Source organism: Pezoporus wallicus, unplaced genomic scaffold (genome assembly GCF_028554395.1).
Source record: "Pezoporus wallicus isolate ANWC-B61680 ecotype Strahan unplaced genomic scaffold, APGP_CSIRO_Pwel_v1 contig_5922, whole genome shotgun sequence".
NCBI lineage: Eukaryota > Metazoa > Chordata > Aves > Psittaciformes > Psittacidae > Pezoporus > Pezoporus wallicus.
The window spans coordinates 803486-826400 of NW_026637228.1; the positions used below are offsets into that span (position 1 = coordinate 803486).

General features: G+C 38.3%; 1 protein-coding gene across 1 annotated transcript in view; it reads left to right on the forward strand.

Annotated features, from left to right (window-relative positions):
• ROBO1 (roundabout guidance receptor 1) overlaps positions 1-22915 on the forward strand; it is a 707322-nt gene that overhangs the window by 626103 nt on the left and 58304 nt on the right. The window contains exons 9-12 of the mRNA XM_057404322.1: positions 13638-13646; positions 16315-16439; positions 18320-18491; positions 22597-22802. Of these exons, the coding sequence (XP_057260305.1) occupies positions 13638-13646; positions 16315-16439; positions 18320-18491; positions 22597-22802 (512 nt within the window). The remainder of the gene's footprint in view (positions 1-13637; positions 13647-16314; positions 16440-18319; positions 18492-22596; positions 22803-22915) is intronic.

The window sequence follows — 22915 nt, forward strand, 5'->3', positions numbered from 1 at the left end:
TGATTGTCCTTCTGTCCTTTTCTCTGTTCAGTGGGTATTAGTTATTATGGAGTTCTGGGAAAGTATAGGCTTAGAAGTATTTTATTTGGTAACAGGACTCTATTTTGACACATTTACTGTGACAGGAAAGGTCTTGTCCTTAACTTGCTCTCCTTTTTCCACCAGAAACACTTGGTGTTCCTAACATCTGTAGCTGTTAGGAAAATAGCTTGAGAGTTGAAGCTCTCATAAACCCAAGAATTTTGAGATGCTCTGCTTTGTTAGTCACCACAATGTTTAGACATCAAAAGTGATACCTTATGTTTGCAAAACAACCAGCTCTTGTGCTCAGGGTTTTAGAATAAAAGGTTAAAAGTAATCACAGTTTATTCAAAAGATAGAGTGAATTATTTTTAAGTGGTGATTTGTTCTGAAGATCACGTATCAACTCCATCTTGTAAAACATTAGTATTAAGAAAATTTGCTTTATGACTGGTTGAGCAGTTACATTTCCAGATATAAGATACTGGCAGCCCTAGTCTTTCATACTACTATTCAAAATAATAAGCAAGCACATTCTTATAATCTCATTTAGGTTAACAGTGCTACTCTAGATATAAAATGACGTGTAGATATTAGTGATCTAGAGTGAGATATTTCTAATTTTGATAATAAAATGGTACTTTTAAGGAATGCAATCACAACCTAAGTCTTGATTCAGCAAGGTCCTTTTTTTAAGAGCTTGTTTAACACAGCAGATATTTACACTGTAACAGCTTTGCTCTCCAGATATTGTTACAGGATAATTTGTTTCCCAGTGTGAATAAATTACCTCCTGAGCCATTTGTCTGCACTAATGTCTTCATAGGAGGGATTGATGGGAGAAACTGTAATGTGTAAGGCCAATTTGTAGTTGGTAATGTAGTAAATTATCATCGAAATCCATTTATTTGAGTATCCAGGAGACCTAGTATTATGGGAAAGGGGGGGGGGGGGACGGACACCACACGACTTCTCTAGAAAACATCCGTTTTCCATTGAGATTTGTTCACATTTTTCCTTCTTTTTCTCCTCCTACTTTTCTTCCCTCCTGTCCCCACCTATTTCCCTGTTAAAACACTGTACTTTCGGTTAGTGCCATATGCTCTATTGACTGTAGGGTTTAATAAATGTGTGTTCTGCTAGGCCAAATAGAGTTACTTTGGTTACATGTTGTAAACAGAGGGCTGTGTTGCAAATCATGGCCTCGGAAGTCACAGCTCCCACTTGTTAAATTCAGCAAAGGACAAAGTGGGGAGTTTAGCTTTTTAGCTTGGTTTGAGTTTGGATTTTAGAGGGTTTTCATGGGGTTTGCTGTAGGGTTTTCCCCCCTCAGTATCTCAGCAATAGGCCGTGGTGTTTCCATGCCAGATTACATGCTAAAGAAAGAGTAAAAGAGTTGTTGATGCTAAGCGCAGAAGCTGCGTATCTGTGTTAGGAAAGGGGCAGTCATCTCTACTAAGTGTCTGCACAGTGGAACTGCTGCACTGAATGCAGCATGGCATGCAGCAGAAAGAGCTGTAAGCAGTGTGCTTGGAGACACTCAGGCCTTAGGGTTGGTAGCACTGCTAAGAAGAGGACATATCCTCTTCTATACTCATCATTTCTCAGGCCTCGGGCGCTGTGATTGATGTGTGTGTTCTGCACTGTACAGGGTTATCTAGGGTATTAAAAGGTGGAGTGTGAAACACCAGGGCTAATTGAGATACCCAGGTGTCAGGCATGTGTCGATGAAGTGAGGTGGATAGTAAGCCTGGTGTCTCAACAGAGAGCTTCCCTGGATCTGACAGTATGATTACCTCTAGGTCAGCTCTGCCCCAGCTTTGATCTAGCAGACATTGGAGTGCATAGCGCATGCCCTGCAGTGCTCTGTGTCTCAAGAAGACTGCCACTGAGCTCCGTGAATGGGCCTAATCTGTGTTCATGGACTAGGAACTGTCAACCCTGATGGTTCAGCTTTATAATGTAGGATTCTAATTGTAGAAGATTCCAAAGAGGGGAGGGAATATCAGTTTCATTTCAGTGTTCTTCCTGCTCATGACACCAGCATTACAGATTCTTGGAATCACTATTTTCCTTTATGTGGACTCCTAACTTTGGGGAGCGTAAGTATTTCCTATGTGAAGTACAGATGCTGTATTTTTATTGTGATTTCAGTCAAATTCTTAAAGCAAATGTGGAGTCCTGTATTGACACAGAAGTCTGAACCCTTCACTTAGTCTTTTACTAAGCCTACATTATATTTTACCACTACATTGTATTTTAACAAGTAGCTGATGAGCTCCAGAACAGGAAAACAATGACCAAAAGTGCCTCTCTAGAACTAGTGGATTTCTTTCTTGCTCTAGCACTAAGCAGTTCAGCTGTATTTTTCTATATGTATTTAATATATATGCAAAATGCTTTTAATGTTTTTTTTTAAGATTTCTGTTATGCTATTTACTTAGTTTTATGCCTTGAAGCATGGCTACAGAAATAATATTTCATTATTATATATAACATTGAAGCCCATGTTCCTAAGGCAAACAGAATTGCAAGAAATGCATGCCTCAGAACTTCACTTCTAAAAGGGAATTAGTTTTGCCATGAATGCAGATAGAAGTAGGGCTTCTCCAAGAATTTCACATTTGATCATAAAAATGCTTTTCAGTAAATCTAGCAACCAAAGTTTTCCGTATTTTACTCTACTTCCATTTGCTTCACTCCCATTTGCAGTATTCGATTAGGCTTTTTAACATGTAATTTTATAATAGGTTTATAATTTATGCTGAAGTGAGCTTTATTCTATTCACTTCTAGGATAGAAGTGGAAATTATGACTCCAGTGGAAGTCCTGCTGTGGCACTGTCCAAGAACCATTATAGTGAGGGCAGTGTAGTTGCTACTCAGCAGGTCAAGTTGATTTGAGTAGTTCACAAGAATACCAACACGGTGGCTGTTGGCGACTGTTGGTGGATCACCAACAGGTTGATAGTGAGCATCATTCTCAAACTATGAGTTCTTCTTTAACTCATTTTCATCAAGCAGTGGCTCTGGTGAAGCTCACAGTACTTGTCACAGTGCCAAGCCTAATGCATCTAAGCATACAGCAGCAGTGACTGAACTGTAAAATGTTAATTTTGCTATTCAAAGGCACTAACAGTTTCAGTGTTATCAGTTTGGCAAGGAAAAAGAAGAATTCCTATGGAGATTACACTGGCCCATTCATATTTTACAGTGGTGATCTTTGGTATCAAGGTTTTTAGCATACGTTGTCATTTATTTTAGGTTTAACAGAGCTTGTCTGCAAGGTAGATAGAGAGCAGAACTTTTGATAAGTGACTTCTGGCTCTGATTTCGCTCTACTAGTCAACTGACAAGGGATTCTAATCTGAAAAGGTGGCACATGCTTCAGGTCTGGAATTTCCTCTTCCTCCTTCCACCCCTTCTTTGTACAAAGTAGCTTCAAGGCATGCCGTGAACGACATCAATTTGATAAGGCTCCTGGGTAGGGCGAATGAATGAAAAGGAATAGGATTTGCTTTTTTATCTGTCAGATACTATAAATGTTTCCGCTGTGTCAGGCCGCTGGTACACATTATAAGTTGTCTGTAAATGTAATTGCTTTATAGGCATCTGAGCTACCTACATTAAAATAACAAAGGCAAAATTCAGATTTTGATGGGATTACAAAAATGCGATTGAGGTGTACGGTGATTGTTATGTGTTGCAGTGGATGCCTCACAGTATCATGGGTGAATTTAACCACTTGAATTTTAAAACTAGGATTTGGATTTAAATCTGAACTTGTCTACATGGTCTCTCTTTAAGTCAGTGGTTCTCCTTTTGAAAGAAGTAATTTTAGGCCATATTCTGCCTTCAGTCCCCATGAAAGAGGAAAGAAGAATAGTGATTGTCCTTTGAACTTCAGGAGTTTTTTTTAATTAATAAACTTTTGGCAGGGTGAATGAGGGAAAGCATCTCTTGTGATTTGTATAGCTTAAAGAGACAGCCCTTTCCCCCTTAATGACTGCTGTAAACTATGACAGCACTTCAGATTCCTATCAAAGATCTGAGGAGTTTGACCGCCACCTATTTCTGGTGAAAGAATATAAATCTTAAAAGTTAATCAGAAGGAACTGAGAAAACCCTTTGAAGAAGAGGTTAGTGCCCTGAAGGTGCTTGTTCTACTGATGCAAGTGACGAACACCAAGATTCCTGAAGCATTTCTAAAATACAGGTAAAAGAAGGAATCAGTAAACATTTCAGAAAAAAAAAAAGTGATTTATAGTTGCTTCAAAGCCATCCAATGTATTTTGAGAAATAACTGCTTCTATTCTGTTTAAGGTTTGTTTTTTTAATTCAGTTTTATTTTTTCCATGGAGTCTCACAGCAGTGATAGCAATTGCTTACAGGGAAATAATACTTAAAAACTTTGGAGATTCCTTCCTGCAATGTAGTACTTTGAAACAGGGACTTGAGACAGATGTTTCTGAGCTAGTGGAACAGAAGGAGACAAAATAATTTGGAGAAACCTTACTACCAAAATAAACAGAAGCTGGAGGCTTTTTTCTGCTGAAAGGGTTTCATTTACTGTAAAGTTCTTAAAAAACTCTACCTTTTAACCACTCACTGCCGAGAATCGTAGGGGGTCAATTTGTGGAGCATACTTGAGCGCTCAATTAAAAAGTAGCAAAGAAAATCTGAAAACTGTTTTCTAGTGCCTGCAATTTCCTTAATCCCATGGCTGAGGAGAAAATCAATTAGTTTTGCATCAGGCTTCGCTGTTGCAGGCTTTATTTTGTGACTGCTGTTCTAAAGATAACATTTCAATAACTGTGTTTGGAACAGACCAAGTAGAGTTTTACTACAAGTTGTTGAGTTTACAGATTTTCCCTTTTATGTATAAAATTAAATAGAGTGCAAGGAATAATAATTTTCATTGGTTCTTCAGTAAGCAGGACTTCTGCTATATGTTTGTTCTGAAATAAACTTAGGCTGTATTAAATTATATTAAACAGCCATGAAAAGGCAATGCGTACTTTATTTTTGCCTTACTTATAGCCTAAAAGTAATATTCTTAAGGACTATACGGTGACTATAACGTACTATCTTATTTTTGTTATTTTACATGCATCATTAAAGTCTGTCATCTCTGAATTGCTTCTTGATCCAAAAAATGCCAATTTAGGATAACAGTGGATTCAAACATTATTTGATAAGCTGTTTTGAGTACATTTTGTTACTATGAATTATGTTTTGCTTGAACACTAAAATATTTTATTATTAGGTGCTGAATAACACTGCAGAACTGGTAATAAAGTATCTTACAGTCTTTATATGCAAACTAGATTACCTAGAAGGCACAGTATCAGAATATTCCAGCTGTATATTCCAGAATATACAGCTTCTTCTGGTTAAACTGCTATATATCACATACGCTCACATTATTTGCTGCAGGAGGTATCTGCATGCTCCTTTTGTCCCTTTGACCATACATAATTCCCCACGTTTGGGTGAATTTTTTTTTCCTGATAGGATGAGAAGATTGAGGAAAAAGGACAAAGCTGGATGGGATGGGTGGATCTGAAGCTAGTTTTCTTGTTCTCATAAATGCCCTGTGCTCTTTAAACACAGCATTGAAGGGGATTCTGTTCTCTTCGCATCCTTCAGTGGCATAACGAGAGCCCGCTTAGGACTTTTAACTCCTTAGATTAAATATACACTCTTTTGGCAGAGTTAAGGTAGGACATTAATACCTGGCTCTTGGTACAGAGGAAGAAGTCACCTGAAAGTTCTGTTGTTATCAGGCCTTCCACCAGCAAGGTTCAATGGCCTTTTCTGTGCCTTTTCCTTCAGAGTTCTTGGACGTTCAGACCTTAACAGAATTTTTTTCCTTGAAGAATATAACTAACCTAACTAAAGACTAAACCTCAGAACATGTTTGCTAACATCTTTGGACCATGAGAGCGGCAGCAATACTTTTGTTTCAACCTGCCGGCAGTTTTTATTAGCGCTGTTGTCTTTTTGGCTTCACTCTGTGAAAATCAGGATGAGTGTCCCTGATAGTTTGTTTTTTTGGTTTGGGGTTGTTGTTTTGTGGGGGTTTTTTGTTGTTTTTCTTTTTAGTTTATTTTATTTTTGCACATCATTGTTTTTCATTTCCTTAAGCAACTTGTTTCCTTTTCTACCTCCATCACAGTAAAAATTTCCTGTCATAGATTCATAGAATGGTTTGGGTTATAAAGGACCTTAAGATCACCCAGTTCCAGCCCCCTGCCATGAGCAAGAATGTCTCACACTAGATCATGGCTCCCAAGACTCTGTCCAAACTGGCCTTGACCACTGCCAAGGATGGAGCATTCACCACTGCTTTGAGCAACCTGTTCCAGTGCCTCACCACCCTCACAGTAAAGAACTTCCTCCATATATCCAATGTGAACTTCCCCTGTCCCTTGTGGATAATTCTGTCTTGTATAAAATTCTTCCATGTTGCGAATTTTGCTACCTGTTATTAGAATTCATTAATACATCATGGTTAACTTCCTGATAACATTATTAAAAAATAAGGTCAGGTATTAGTGTCCCATATGTAGACTTGGGTTGTCTCTCTGTGGGGGCTGTGGTGTCCCCATACAAAGAAGTCCAGATTTCTTTTGAGATAGTATCTGTTACATTTGACAGTATTCCTTACCAAGTATTGCATGCCCAAAATAACATTTTTTAATGGTCAAAAGTTACTGTGCTGTGGAGATTTATTGTCTTTCCATTTTTAGTGGGTGTTTGGTATCCATTGATCATGGGGCTTTGGCCACTTTTCACAAAGAGCTTACTTGCAGTAAGAAGTCTGCTATGGATTTCAAGTACTTCTTTCCAAGAAAACTGCTATCATAAACAGCTGGGGAAAAAAATCCCACTCAGTTTTCTTTTCAGCTCAACTATCTTTTGCTGTAAGTCCAAAAATGCAGTAGGAAGCTCCTAACAATTCCCCAGATAGTATCCAGCTATCATAATCTTTTTGTACTTCTGCACATCCTAATTTGAAATTCATCTATCTTTTTTCACTCTTTTAAAAGGTTTTAGTATAAATATTTGTAGCCATGACTGCTTAGATTGCAGCAGTGCCCAAAATTACCTCCGTGGTTTTTAAACACAGGGAACGACAGCTCTTCTCTGAAAAGAGAAGCCTGGGAAACAGTACTCCACAGTTTACTGCATTATTCGAGTTTTAAAATAGGTGGAATTAGGCTTAAGTGTGCTGTCTAAATTCTGTGTGCTTTATAGGCTGGTTTAGCAGAACCCAGAACAAGGAAAGGGGAGTTGAGACTAGGGAAGGAATTTCTGGAAGACTTTAAATCCCTCTCTCCCTCTTGCTGTCTTCTAACCCCCATATTTCAGATTTCTCTTGTCACCTCAAGGCAATGACTACAGGATTGATAACCACTTGAAACTGCATACTACACGTATTAACCTGAGAAGTGCTGCCTTCTAAAACCACACTGCAAAGTCTATTTCCCCTTTTTTTATTTTTATCATATAAATCTCCATTGACTTTCTTATTTTGTAGTATCTGGTATCAGGAAAATCAGTTGCAAATCAAAAAATCTCATGTGAGTGTGTTTTACACAGTTTTCTTCCCATGGATTACTGCAGTAGGTTCCTCCCCACCACGCATGTACAAACATACACAGGCTTGTGTAGCCTGTTTAAATGTTTTAAAAGGAAGATTCATTAGCCTGCTGTGAGGCAGACATCAAGATAATATAGTTACATGACAGAGACACAGCTGAGATCAAGCCACATTTTACTGCTCAGCCCCATCAATTAGGGCTAGGGAGGGAAACACCTCTCAGCCCAAATTAAAACTCAGAACAGCCAGGGGTCAATGCCATTTGATAGCTCCTGAAAACAGGAAAGCACCCAAACAGGAGGTTTGATTGATGCACAGATCTTGTGCTGCTTGTCAGCAGATGGTGGAGTTTAAACCACCAAAGAAAATAGAAAGCTTAGTGACATTTTAATGCCACCATTGAAACAAATGGCTTCTTGATCCTGGTGCAGAGCTGAGAACAGCTACCTTCCCGCTTGCTGCAGGAGGGAGAATCCTTGATTTTGAATTCTTGGCTTCAGGTTGATCTCTAAAATGGATTCTGTAGTTGGTGATGTTGAACTGCCACACTGTGTGTGTCGTGATATTACGTGTTTGTTCTGTGTATGAACCTGAATCATTGCTACAGGTTTCTAGGTTTCCACCTTTCCTAAAGATGATCTTTCTTTTAGAGCTATATTTCCTAATAGTCAACTGCCTGCTTTCTTAATTTCATTCTCTTACTTACAGCACCATTGTAGAAAACAGTTTATTTCTCTTCCAATCAGTTAGATTTCTGTCTTCTTGCCTTTGGTCAGTAGTTACTATAGTCACTTGTTCTTTTAAACTTAAGAAGTGCTTATCTGACGCATCAGCAGCAATCCAAAACAGAATTCTTCCAGTCATCATAAATGTAATAAACCAGGATCACCCCCATGCTGGGGGTTTGGAATTACAAGTCATCGCTTTTTATTTGAAACACCAAAAATCTTATGTAAACATTTTGCCTCAACTGTATGGCTGGGGGTGCTTGGTGCCAGACTGTTAGATCTTTCCTCGGGAGTTTGTACTGCACTGTATCACGCTTGGTGCTCTGGGACAATGTACTGTGGAGGCATTCATGGTGTGTAAGGGTGCCCAAGTCTGGTCTTAAATGAATGTGAGTTTTAGCAGTTACTTATGTTTGTATCTAGACCTCAAGAAGTGACAGCTGAAAACAGGCCGATGAGGATGAAAAGTGATACACCCTAGTTCTTTTGTAATGTACCTGGTATTATTTTCCCATATTTTTCACAGGTTGAAGCTAGGAAACAGCTGAGTGGCTGCATTTATATTTGCTCAGAAAAAGAGATTTTGGCCTTTGTTTATTTCTCTGTAGAAAGTGAAACTTTCCACAAATGACTGCAGAGAGATGTGCATATCAAGGATATTGGGTGTTCCAGATTTCTTTGATAAGAACAAATAGCCTACAAATCACTAGACAGAAAATGAAACCTGGCACGTTATCTCAAACATCCTCCTTTAATATCAGTTTTTGCAAAACACCAACATAAATAACTGGTAGTCATGTTGCAGAAAGGCGTTCAGCGGTCCTTGCTCAGATAGTTGAAGGTAAAAAGTAGTTAATTAGATTTCAGAGTTTAGCAAGCTTGGGAATGAAGCATGTTTATGAACAGAAGAGGTTGGCAGCTTTAGTTTTTGCTTGGAAATAGGGGAGGGACCAGAGAATGAAACTGTTCCAATGCCTTTATTTTTTTTAAAGGAGTGAGGAGTCAGAGTTTGAGCGGTTTGCTAAATGTACTCAGACTCTACATTTCCTGTGTGTGTAACTCTAGTGCCCAAATCTTCTGTACCCGCTCGTTTCAGACAGAGGTTAGAAATAGTGGGTTTCTCACCCACTTGTTTCATACCAAAATTATAAACAACTGAGTGTCAGCCATTCTGTTGAATTCCAGTGCTCCATGAGAGATAATGTACCTATCTCTATGCTATCTCTGTCTAGCCTCTACCTGGCCAGCCACATCAGAAATGTATGCTCCTGAACTCCGTTTTCAATTATAGCACACAGGCTCATACTTGCAGCCCATCTCGTACCAGTTTGTTTCTACAGGCACATTCAACCTCTGATATTTTTCACTTGAACTGGGACTAAGGCATCACAAAGTTATTTGAAAGCAAGCTAAATTTCATTGTGACTGCCATTTCCTAGATTAGCCATATCACCAGGGATTTATACATAAGCTAAAGAGATTGTATATGAGCTTGATTGTTGTATGTAATTATTGATCTGAAGACTGGGATGGTTTCATTTCTCTGGTATAGAATTATACTTTCTTGCTTCCTTTTTAATAGCTTCTGTACATGTCAAGTAGTCCTTGAAGACATGAAAATTCTTATTTAAATAATCAAAACTGAAACACATTGAACTTAAATCAGAAGTATTCTGTTTGCGTCAGCTAAATAACAAGATATCATCTGAATGCATAGAAGATACTCATAAATAGAGTAATAATTAATGAGTATTTAATAAGCAGAACAAAGTACTGTTGAGTAATTAGGTACCACCTTGGATCTCAGCATCTCAGAAGCACCTTATTAGTACAAATGAATGAAAATGTCTATAATTTTACTTTCACTGAGATAGATAATTACTACCACAGCTTTCAAGAACAGGGCACTTGAAGTTAATAGGTTGTCCATTATCAGAGTAAGAAATAGACACAACTTTGTACTACTTAATTCTAAATATGAGGAAATAGATGAGTTTGAGAGAAGCACTAGATCAACACTGGCATTCACCTGTGTGCGAAGAATTACAAAACGTGTTATTTTGAGATTTAGGTATTACACACAGCATGTTGAGGTCTCATACGTACCTGTGAGGAAAGACTGAGTGAATGGTGCTTGCACAGCTTGTAGAAGAAGTGTTTTTGGAGGTGGGGCATAACAGCAGCCCCAGTAGCTAGGAAGGTTGTTGGTAAGATGAGGCCCAGGGTCATCACAGTGGTCTGTGGTGGGAGAACAAGAGGCAACGGATTTATGTTGAAACCAGGGAGATAAGGCTGGATACGAGGAGAAATTTATTCAGTAAGCGGACAGTCGAGCAGTGGAGCAGGTTGCCCAGAGAAGCTGTGCATTTTCAGTCCTTGGAAGATTTCAAGCCCTATGTAACCAGGTCTGACCCCATAGCTGAACCTGTTTGAGCAGAAGGTTGGACTAGAAACCTCCAAGGTTGCTTCCAACCTGATTATCATATGACCCTACAATACTAAATCTGTCAGATACAATAGTTGCTCCATTGACATCTGGCAACTATACTGGTCTGTAGTTTAAGTCCTAAAACTGCAAAATCCTACTCCTGTGAGTGGATTTAATGATACCAATAGTCCCAGTGAGGCTGATAGGATTTTTGGCAAGAGTAAGGCTTTAAAAGATCACATCAGTAGTCTGGAAGTCACTTCCCTTTTTGTTTTTGTTCAGTGACTGGACAAGTCTTCCCTGAAAAACCTCACATGTCAAGGAAGTTATTTGGAAGTCAAACGTATTATTCCTTTGGTATTTGTGGTTTTACATGCTAACTTCCCGTCTTTACAAATAGGATATTCCCTGTAGCTGCCATGTGAAAAGCCATGATAAACACAGGGAAAATTAATTTACTCTATAATTGAAAGTGCTGACAAATAAAATGTGCCACAATAGAAAGGAAGTCATTTACTTCTCAGTTTTAGTAACCATGGATATCAGTAGGATGTAAATCAAGCAAAGAAAGTGGTCCTTGTTGTAGTTGTTGCTATTATTGTTGTTATTTTAAACCACGTGATGTCCCTCTGACAGAACTGTTTAAAGTCTTCTATGAAATTTCACCCTTTGCAATTGGTACAGGTTTGATGCCCTGTTTCTACAAGGATTTACTTTCATGTATCAGTATCGCCTCTGTTTTTACAGGTCGGCAAAAAAAATACAATTTCTTGACAGGGTTTTTTTGACCTACTACTGTAGGTAAAAGCCATCTGGTAAAAAGAAAGGTGGAAATTCAGCACTTAAAAGTTAATTTAATTTGTAGAAATCTAATTGAGCAACCAAGACAGATTTCTATCTGTTAGGCATTTCCAAGTGCGATTTCTGTAAGAAGGCTTAGGAAGCTTTGCGTTGCTACCAAGAAGGCTGAACTTTTCTCTTTTTGGCACTGCTTGAGTAAAGGAAAATGAGTGATTCAAAGTTACTTCCTCTGCGCAAGAATTGCATCCCATTAACTCTCTTATCAGACTGTTTCATGTGGAACACGGGTTCTGTTTTATGGAGAAGCATTTCTAATTCAAGAGGAGGTCAGACTGTGATTGCAAGTTTAATAGAGAGCTTTTCAGTTAAAAACTAATGGTTACTGTATAATCTACTTAGGCACGATCAAGAATAGCTAGGAACTGAGTCTTGGGGATAAGCATATTTGTCTCGAATTTCTTGGCCACTCCTCTTGCAAATCATAGACTTGCAGACAATCTGAACAGAATAACGCATGCCGATTTTTCTCTTTGAGATATACTAAACCCACACACATAAAGAAGGCTAATGTACATCCGAAATACGTCCTTAAGATCGAAACTTAGATCTTTGAAAAATAGCAATTTCAACTTCTTTTCCTTGGGAGTATTTCCTAAGGAATGTCTTTAATAACATTAAACCCAAATTCTCTATGTGATCTGGTTTTAGTGCATTCAGTTTCAGGTTCTTGGCTTCAACGTGATCCAAATTCCAGTCATATATCTGATTCTCTTTCTGCTTCATTTTCATAATACACCTGGAGTCTGCTGTATTTATTTGAACAGTAAACCAGTATTCCTTATGCCTAATGAATGCTGGCAGATGGGATATTATTAATTTACTCCATGTTTTTAATCAGAGGATTGTGTATTGCAGGTGCTTACCTACTCGACATGAAAGTGTGTACACTGCTGAACAATACTTAACTCTCAGTATAAAGTGATAAGACCAAAGTGTCGACAGGCTTATTTGTAACATTTTTTTTCATATACATATATATTACTTTTACTGTCATTATCTTATGCAACCTACTTTTTTATTGACTTTTTTACAGTATCTGTATATATTTTTGAAATGCATGATTCTTACATTTTTACTTGCAGCCTGTTCTTTCAGTTAGTGATATGTAGTTGGAATGCTTTCTAACATGCCTTTCTTTTATAAGCAAAGTCAGCCTGCCAGGATCTGTGCCATTTCAAATCTATGAAGATTTTCAGCTGTGGTTGGAAGCTTATTTAATATTAGATAATTTATCACTGGCAATTTTATACTGAACAATCTAATATTTTGCAATAAGTCTCTGGTTTTGAATACTTCCATGAAAATGAGGTTGGGAATGAGGGAGGAAGAAAAGGGTTAAAAATCTTTTCAGATTAATTTTAGTTGTGGTTTCATTTGCAGTTGCAGTTTAATAGTGAGCATTGTGACCTTGATACAGCAATCTTATGCTAAAGAAGTGTGTGGGCTAAATACCTCAGCATATTTTAACTTTTTAATAATCTTACTTTGTGATAGCTATTAGACAAGCATTTTCCATTTGTAGATGTTTGTGTGCTTCAGAAAGGGTGTAAATGGCACTGTTCTATTTCAGCAATGTTGTAGATTGATTTTTACTGGAGATTTCAAGTTAATTTTACCATGGAAGGTTCTTGATCCAGTGAAATAATGATAATATGAAAAAACTTTATTCAAGGCTACAGAGGTTACACAACAGTTCATTGGAAAGACTTCGTATAGAATCCATGTTGCCTGACCATTATTTCAGTCTGTTACCATTTACCTCTACACCTTACTTTCAGAATTTTATAGAGACTTCTGCTTAAAAATCAAATAGCAAATATGTGATTCAACATTTTAAACCTATTTTTCATGTATCAGATTTTGTGTGTGCTTTCTAAGGTCCTTATCAAGGGTCCTTTTTATTTTATTTTAATTTTGCTTTATTCTTTGCTTTGTTTCATGTCTATTCAATTTTATTTATTCCATGTTTTCTTTTGTTTTGTTTTTGTTTTTAGTTGTGTCTGGTAAGTTGAAATTTTATTGGCCATCTTCTAGTCATCGTATCACTGTGACGAGAACTTCTCCTCCCCTTCCCATCCATCCCCTTCCATGTCCTTCAATCAGTCAGCTCCCATCTTTTATTTGTTATTGACAAGACACATCGCACAGAATAAATTCTGCATGAAGTATGGGTAACTTAATGGCAAAGAAAGGTAATGGGTTGCTAACTTTCTGTTTCTACGTGATGTAATAAGTCAAATCCTAATGTCTTCTTTCTTCATTGACTGTATTAGTTGAACTTCGAAAGTGCTCTGTCAGTTTAATTCTTTTTGTTAAAGGTCTCAAAGATAGAAGCTCTTCTTTCCTTAAGTGTATTATTATTTCAGCATCTTTTACCATATATTCATCACATACCACACGTTTAGGAGCCAAAGTGTGAAAGCAAATAGAAGCTAAAAAAACACAGTGAAAATGTTTCCAGTACAGTGCACATTGAATGGAATTTGATAACAGAGTTTCACTTTAACCTGGTTTAATTCTTCTGACATTGAAGCTAATAGGATTTTTATTGTTTATCTTAATGGCGATAGATTTAGAATAATCCACGTATGCATAATACACATGCATATATAGGTAAATATGCATGCTAAATACATACTTAGAAGAATATCTAGAGAAACATATACCTATCTACATTTTATAAATTCTACCATGGTTACCTGGAAGACAGAATTTACCCTCATTTTTTTGGCTTTCTGTAGTCCTGAATGATCATCTTTAGGTCCTAGAATCACAAGCATTAAGCTGTTTCTCCAGTGGCCAGGACCATTTTAATCTTCTTACAACTGTATTCATTCTTAAGTTCAGTGAAATCTGAAGCCTTATACATCCTATGCACTAGCTCAGGATTTAGAAATCCTCAGTTCATTTTAGTGTGGCATTGTGTCACAGACTAGAGCCAACCATGCCCTGAATTTAACTGTATGCTAAATTTATTCTTGTCATCAGAATCCAACAGCATAACAAAGGTGCTTCACCCTCATCTCCATTTTCCCCATCATAACTCACAACCCTGTGGCAAATCCCTAACAGTGTCACCTTCCATTCTAAATTAAGCATGCTGTCATGTCAGAGTCTTCCCACATCTTCTCCTGAAGTACTGATTGAATGTTTCAGAGCTAAATGTTTTGAAGTCAGATGATTACTGTTGGTCAATCTCACCTTCACTTTGCATAGTTTCTTATCTAAGGAAGTTCTAGGAAAGGTAGTATTTGCATCCAAATGTGAATAATATGTTGTGCTTTAAAAACTCCTTCCAAAGCAGGATGGTCGTAGGAAGAATATACGCTACAATTAACTCAGTACAGAACAGGGACACGTGGCATGAGGAACAGATAACTGAAAGTGCCCATAGGAGCACTGAAAGCAATTCTTTTTAGGAAGGACTTTGAGTGCTACTTAATTCATTATAGATTACGCCACTGTTACTTGATGTTTATAAAACACATTGAGTGATAGCTTTAAATTACATGATTCACATTCTTTTTAAAAGAAAATTTTGTCAATACAGAAATGTCTGAAAGAAGAATAAAATAAAAAACAAGACACTAAAAACATTATTAAAGTCAGATTAAAAATACACCCTTTATTCTCAACCCAAAGAAGACAGAGAGCATTATTAGTTTTGGACAGATGATCAGACAGCATCGTAAATGAACAAATAAATGGAATTTCCTTTAATTCACAGTTTTACAGAAGTGAGAGCTAACACCCTATAAAACAAGCTAGGCTGTATCTATGTTAGCCCCATCAAGATACCTAATGCTGTCATCTATGATTTTTTTTTTAATGTGACTGACATGATTTTTTGACATTCCATTTACTACTGGCTGAAGGGGTTGTTGAAGCCTGTATAAATCAAACAGTTTGGACAAAGCTGGCAGTATTTATAATGTTAGGCTGAGCAGATGTTTCAAATTTGCCTTCATTTGCATATATATTGTTTGAACATGCCCCTGCCTCTGTAAATGATGGAGACATTTAACTCTGCTCTTCCTTTAAATTCATTCCTCTTAAGTAGTTGGACTGAAGAGTTTAAATGGTTAAAATTTGTTCAGTAGTTTTTCTAGGGCTTTTGACTTTAAATTTTTTGAGACCTCAAGAACATCAGAAGTCTCTTATATAAGCACTTGAGGGTTTTTTTCTCTCCTCGGCTTTCCTAAATCATAGATGATGACACTTGTGCATGTAAGCCTGAATTCATAGTTACTCAACAGTGTTTATTACAGCCCTTGACAAAGCATGGCCTGAGGGCCAGTGTCCCTCAAAGATTTCCCCATTCTGACTTGTAGTTGTATTCCTGTTTTAAAAGCCAAATTTGTAACAAATTTGTTTGCATCGGTGACTGTTGCTCTGCAAGCTGTCTTAATAAGTCAGTGGGGCTTACTTCCTTGTGAAAGTGGTCAGTAATAAAAGTGTATGATGCACAGTTTTAACTGGGAGGTCCAGCAACAGAAAAGATGATCTGAGTGATGCTGTGGCTGTTAGAGAATGATGTGTCTCCGTATTAAACTCATCTGTTTTACATGATTTAAGATCAGTAGGCAAAATGTGCTTTCAAATAGCCTGATAGTACTGTGATTGATTGGTTGATTGATTGATTGATTGATTGATTCAGCATTTTCCTTTCAGAGCCTCCACAGTTTGTTGTAAAGCCTCGAGATCAGGTAGCTGCACTGGGGAGAACTGTGACTTTCCAGTGTGAAGCAACTGGAAACCCTCAGCCAGCCATCTTTTGGCGGAGAGAGGGAAGTCAGGTAAAACAGTCTTTCTGTGTCCCTTCTTCCTAGCAGTTTCTTAAAGAGATGATACCATGTGAGAGAAAAATATTGTAATTATTGATTTAAAGATGTGGAAAATAGGTCTAAAGCTTGGAGATGCTGGATGTTTTTTCTCTTCTTCTAAGTCGCATGCATGCTAGGTGTTGAAACAGCTAGAAATATTCCATGTTTCACTACTATGACGATCTTTTTCACCTAACAGGGACAACTTTTGAGAGATGAGGAGATGACTAATGCTAAAGTTTGTTTGAACTCCCAAACACTCCCAAATTTCTAAAAAGTTTGGCTCTGGGTTCATAGTATGGCTGTTGGTTTGCCATGTGTTTGCATTTGTCTGGCAAACTAAACTCTTGTATTGATCTGCATCACTGCAGGACTCTGATTTGGGGCTAAGGAGATCTGTTTTCCCCCTCAGCTGGCTGACAGGTTGTCCTGGGTTCATACCTGAATAGGTCGCTTTTTCTCCCGGTTTTGTTATTTGAATGGGAGGGAAAATTATTTTCAGCTCCTTTGTAAAGGATCTTGAAAGCCAGTGGGTGAAACACAATATAGCACAGCAAGGGAATCACAGTTTTCTTACGGAGTCATCTTTTGAAGGAGGGATGTGACACAAAGTATTCTTTATTGGAAGGAAAGAAGGAATATGGGATTCTGGTTTTCCTGTGAATGAAAGAATGAATGGTGCGATAGCATATGACAGGGTGCTTTGTGTTCCAAAACAATAGGCCAGAGAAACTGAGAACACTTAAAGACTGGCTTCTTTACTCCATTGCAACATTTCTGTCAAAATAGCTAAGTAGAACTTAGAACTAATTAGAGGATAATCTTAAGTGGTGTAAGTATGCCAGTGTATTAAGTTTGTAGTTTTGAGTGACCTGGATTTTATTTATTTTTCCCCAAAGTATGGTCTAGTTCATATTTTTTCTGGCTTAGTTTTGACTGCTGAGTAGTGACCACTTGTGATGACTGCGGGAACTGGAGGAGGAGGAGGTCAATGAATACAGTTTGCTAATACTGAAGTAGAGGATGTTGCGTCCCGTTCCCTTGGGTGATTTTTGGAAATGAAAATGTAGTTAGGCAAGAAGGAGAGAGGAAAAAAATAGCCTCTGTGACCTTGAAATATTCCCGTTCATAAACTGTTCAACCAGAGGTAGAAATTTGGGAGCAGTATTTAATGTAAAGGACTTGTGTTATTTTGATTGCAATTCTGATTTTTTACCACTATCGGTAAATACTAGGCGCTTCATACCAAAACTGCCCAAGTAGAAACTGGCATAGGATTTAATTCTGTATTATAAGACTAATAATAGAACACAAACACTGATTAGAGATACCTGAACAACATCTCTATTTATAAAACTGCTTCTTAGGAAGGTAAAAGTTAAAATACAAGGAAGTAAACCGGCATCTGCATTTAAGTGGAATAAATAGAATGCCATGGAATAAGATCTAAAGAATGTTAAAGTAAATTGCTTGGGTTCACCACAGTTGCTTGCACCGTAGTACATATACCATTATGGTGTATGTACACAACAGATCTTTGCTACTGCATATTGAACTTTATGTAAAGCCATAGAGGCTTTACACAAATAGAGGCTCTATCGAACGTAGAGGTGTTAGAGGAATCCTGAAAGACTTAAACAATCATATGTGCGTATCTGCACCCATTTTATCACAAACAATTCTATTATAGCTATTTACATTGTGGTATAGACATGTTTAAGATAGGAAGAGCAGAATGTTTTATGCGTAACATGAAAAAAATGAATTTGTTTAGATGTGTTAAAGTTAAGATTATTTATGTTTGAATTTAATTAACCCATTTTCCCCCGCTTTTTTTCCTATACATCTTGTAGAATCTGCTTTTCTCATACCAACCCCCTCAGTCATCCAGCCGATTCTCAGTTTCCCAGACAGGAGACCTCACTATCACCAATGTCCAGAGATCTGATGTTGGGTACTACATCTGCCAGACTTTAAATGTTGCAGGAAGTATCATAACAAAAGCCTACTTGGAAGTTACTGATGGTAATTACACCTTTATTTTATCATCTGTTATATCCCACAGCAGTGGGATGACACGACACTACTTTGAAATCTGCTTTGCATAAATGTGGATAGCATGTGTCTTTAAACATTAAAGTCCTGGTTTGGCTAGCTCTGACATGGGTTTAACATGTTGGATATTGTGTAACACTCTATCTCCGTTTTGCATTTGGTAAGTATGCTCAGTTTATTTTTGTCAGATCTGTTAATATATCTGGCTTTTTTATTTTAGTTTCTCCCACTAGATTTAATCTACTTTCAAATTGCTTGTGGCCTGGATCTTTGTCCTTATCATTGTGTGTCCATTCCCTTAGCATCTTCATTTACCTGTTTTCCCCTATTTTTTAATATTGCGGTATACCAAGGAAAAAAACTCAAGCTGTGTGGAAGTCAGTAGAATAACATACAAATTAATATTATTGTACATTCCTTTTGAGAACCAGTTGGGAAAAAAAAATAAGGGAGCATGACTGCAAGCAGTAATATATGCTGACGTGAGGCCAATTTGCCAGTTATCAGAAATACTTCATATTTTTAATGGCAACCATACACAACAAAATACTAATCTTAGCTTTTAAAGAAAAAGAGAATAAGTGCAGTTTGTGGAGAGACTTATGAAGGGAGAAAAGTGTCTCTAAACTAGGCCTTTATCCTATATAAAATAATAGAAATAATGCAGTGCTTGAAACACACAGTGAACCTGGAGAATAAACTTATTTACACCCACTGGATTGAGATTGTTTAGAGGAGTAGGACTGCATGCTCTCTGGTTTCTCACAAGTGGTGAGCCACATTTCTTAATCCACTTTTATCCATTTTTCACTGGGCAGGAGGCCATGGCAAGGTGAGAAGTAAATTTAAAATAGGAAATAAGCAAATTAAGAGAATTTTTGTTAATGTCCTATGCTATCTGAACTCAGAAAAAAAAAATTAGTCTAAATATATTTCCTTTACTGTGACTGTATGCTCTGCTTTGATCTGATGGGTAGTTGCTTTGTATAACTGGCAAAGCCTCTGACCAAACCACCCAAGTGTTGGAAGGCAGATGCAGGGACTGTGAGAATGAAGACCTTGCGCCCACTGTAGGAGAGGAACTGGTTCGAGACCATCTTAAAAATCTGAACGTGCACAAGTCCGTGGGTCCTGATGAGATCCATCCAAGGGTCCTGAAGGAGCTGGCAAATGAAGTTGCTAACTCACTGTCCATCATATTGGAGAAATCATGGCAGTCAGGTGAAGTTCCCGATGACCAGAAAAAGGGAAATATAACCCCCATTTTCAAGAAGGGGAAAATGGATGACCCGGGGAATTACAGACCAGTCAGTCTCACCTCTGTGCCTGGCAAAATCTTGGAGCAGATTCTCCTGGAAGGCATGCTAAGGCACGTGAAAATCAACAAGGTGCTTGATGACAGCCAGCATGGCTTCACTAAGGGGAAATCCTGCCTGACCAATTTGGTGGCCTTCTATGATGGGGCTACAGAACTGATGGACAGGGGTAGAGCAGTTGATGTCATCTACCTGGACTTGTGTAAAGCGTTCAACACTGTCCCACACGACATCCTTGTCTCTAAATTGGAAAGACCTCACTTTGATGGAGGGACCACTCTGTGGATAAGAACTGGCTGGATGGCCGCACGCAAAGAGTTATGGTCAATGGCTCAATGTCCAGCTGGAGACCAGTAATGAGTGGTGTCCCTCAGGGATTGGTGTTGGGACCGGTCTTGTTCAACATCTTCGTCGCTGACATGGACAGTGGGATTGAGTGCGCCCTCAGCAAGTTTGCCAATGACACCAAGCTGTGTGGTTTGGTTGATATGCTGGAGGGAAGGAATGCCATCCAGAGACCTTGACACGCTTGTGAGGTGGGCTGATGCCAACCTCATGAGGTTTAACCATGCCAAGTGCAAGGTCCTACACCTGAGTCAGAGCAATCCCAGTCACAGCTACAGGTTGGGCAGAGAAGAGATTCAGAGCAGCCCTGTGGGGAAGGACTTGGGGGTGTTGGTTGATGAGAAAATGAACATGAGCCGGCTTCAGTGTGCGCTTGCAGCCCAGAAAGCGAACCGTATCCTGGGCTGCATCAAAAGGAGTGTGACCAGCAGGTCGAAGAAGGTGATCCTGCCCCTCTACTCTGCTCTTGTGAGACCTCACCTGGAGCATTGTGTGCAGTTCTGGTGTCCTCAACATAAAAAGGACATGGAACTGCTGGAACAAGTCCAGAGGAGGCCACGAGGATGATCAGGGGACTGGAGCACCTCCTGTATGAAGACAGGCTGAGAAAGTTGGGGCTGTTCAGTCTGGAGAAGAGAAGGCTGCGTGGAGACCTCATAGCAGCCTTCCAGTATCTGAAGGGGGCCTATAGGGATACTGGAGAGGGACTCTTCATTAGAGACTGTAGTGACAGGACAAGGGGTAACAGGTTAAAACTTAAACAGGGGAAGTTTAGGTTGGATATAAGGAGGAAATTCTTTCCTGTTATGGTGGTGAGGCACTGGAATGGGTTGCCCATGGAAGTTGTGAATGCTCCATCCCTGGCAGTGTTCAAGACCAGTTCGGACGAGGCCTTGGCTGATATGATTTAGCATAAAGTGTCCCTGCCCATGGCAGGGGTGTTGGAACTGGATGATCTTAAGGTCCTTTCCAAACCTAACTATTCTGTGATTATATGATAATGTCCTGGGAAAATACTTTTGTTTTTATACCTCTATAGAAGTGAAGGCAGGATATGCAGAAATACCCTGGTATTTCTAAAAGTAGTAGAAGTTGCCATCGATTTTAGTGACACTTACGTTAGCCAGGGACTTCAGTGGCATTAGATTTCTTCTGTAAAGCACAGATCGGTCAGCCTCTTCCCACTGGCAACTGCAGAGCTCTTCACAAACTTGTCAAAGTCAAATACAAACTATAAGTGAGCTTGTTTTGACTGTCTCTGCGGAGAAAGATGCTACAGGCCTTACAGTATATTGCAATGCATTACAACAGGTTGGGACAAGAAGTAAAGGTTGAATTATGCAGTTGGAAACACAGAGTGTCATTTGAACATGCAAATGAAATTACAGGAGTGGGAGTTTAGCCAAGAAAAGCAGTACTAACACCCTGTCTGTTGTTACAAAAAGTAATTTAGAAATATATGATGTTCATGAACTTCAGATTTATATTTCAGCTACCAAACCAGTTTTTAATTTGCATGGCTATTTTCAGATCATCAGTCCATGTCATGTTGGACAGTACAGGTAGAGGAGGTCACTGAAACACAATAGGATAGCTTTTTCCTCTTTTTTTTTTATTATCTTTTTTCCTCTTTTTTTTTTTTTTATTATCCATTGGATAATGGAGAAGAAAGCCTTCTTTTATCTGTGAATGCTGAGACTGCTTCATACCTTTCTATTAAATAATCAATCACTAACATTTAATTTTTATTGTGTGAAAGATGCATTAAAATTGATGCCAACACACTGTGGGATTCTCTTTGTGGCTTTGAAGTCATATTAACAGATTAAGTCATCAAGACACTGAAAGTCAGAAACTACCAGAAAATATTTCTTAGTTGAACGTTTTTAATATGGTCCTTTTCATTAGTTTTGTGTTTGCAATACTGCTAAGCATCTCCCCATTAGGAAACACCACAAAAATGAGTTGATGCTACACAATAAGTCTTTTTAGGAAGTCTGTATTCATCACATTATTCCTTTCATGCCTACCTCTTTTTTCTCTGTCTTTGAATGCTGAAAGTATAAATTCCATTATATAGAGACCTGCTACAATGGTAGAAGATGAACAAGGTGTAATCTGTGCCTTGAAAAAGAAATGGGGAAGTCCTTTCTCATTCCATCATCACTTTATAAAGACACTGGAATATGTAATACTTCTTTACTTTTTGAAAATGGTTCTGTGTATCATTTTAAAATGCTGTTGTTGTGCATCATTTTAATGTACCCTGGCCTGAATAACGCATGTCTCGAACTTTAATTACTTGTTTAATTATCTTTAGTTTGTTTCAAAGCCTCAAGCAACTGCTGTTGCTTAGATGATTAGGAAATTGTTTCCAGTTGCAGAAATCTATTTCCTGTTGTTTCTTCTGGCAGTGATTGCAGACCGGCCTCCCCCTGTCATTCGACAGGGTCCTGTGAATCAGACTGTAGCTGTAGACGGTACTTTAGTACTGAGCTGCGTGGCCACAGGCACTTTAATGCCCACTATCCTCTGGAAAAAGGATGGGATCCTCATTTCTACCCAGGATTCTCGCATCAAGCAATTGGAGACAGGAGCATTACAGATCCGATATGCCAAGGTAGCTTGAACTGGCAAACAGGTTTTCTTCTTACTAGTTTCACTTTGTTTTTTCACCTCCAGGCACTTTTGATGTAGTAAATCCTACAGTTAGAATTAATGAAATGTTAAATA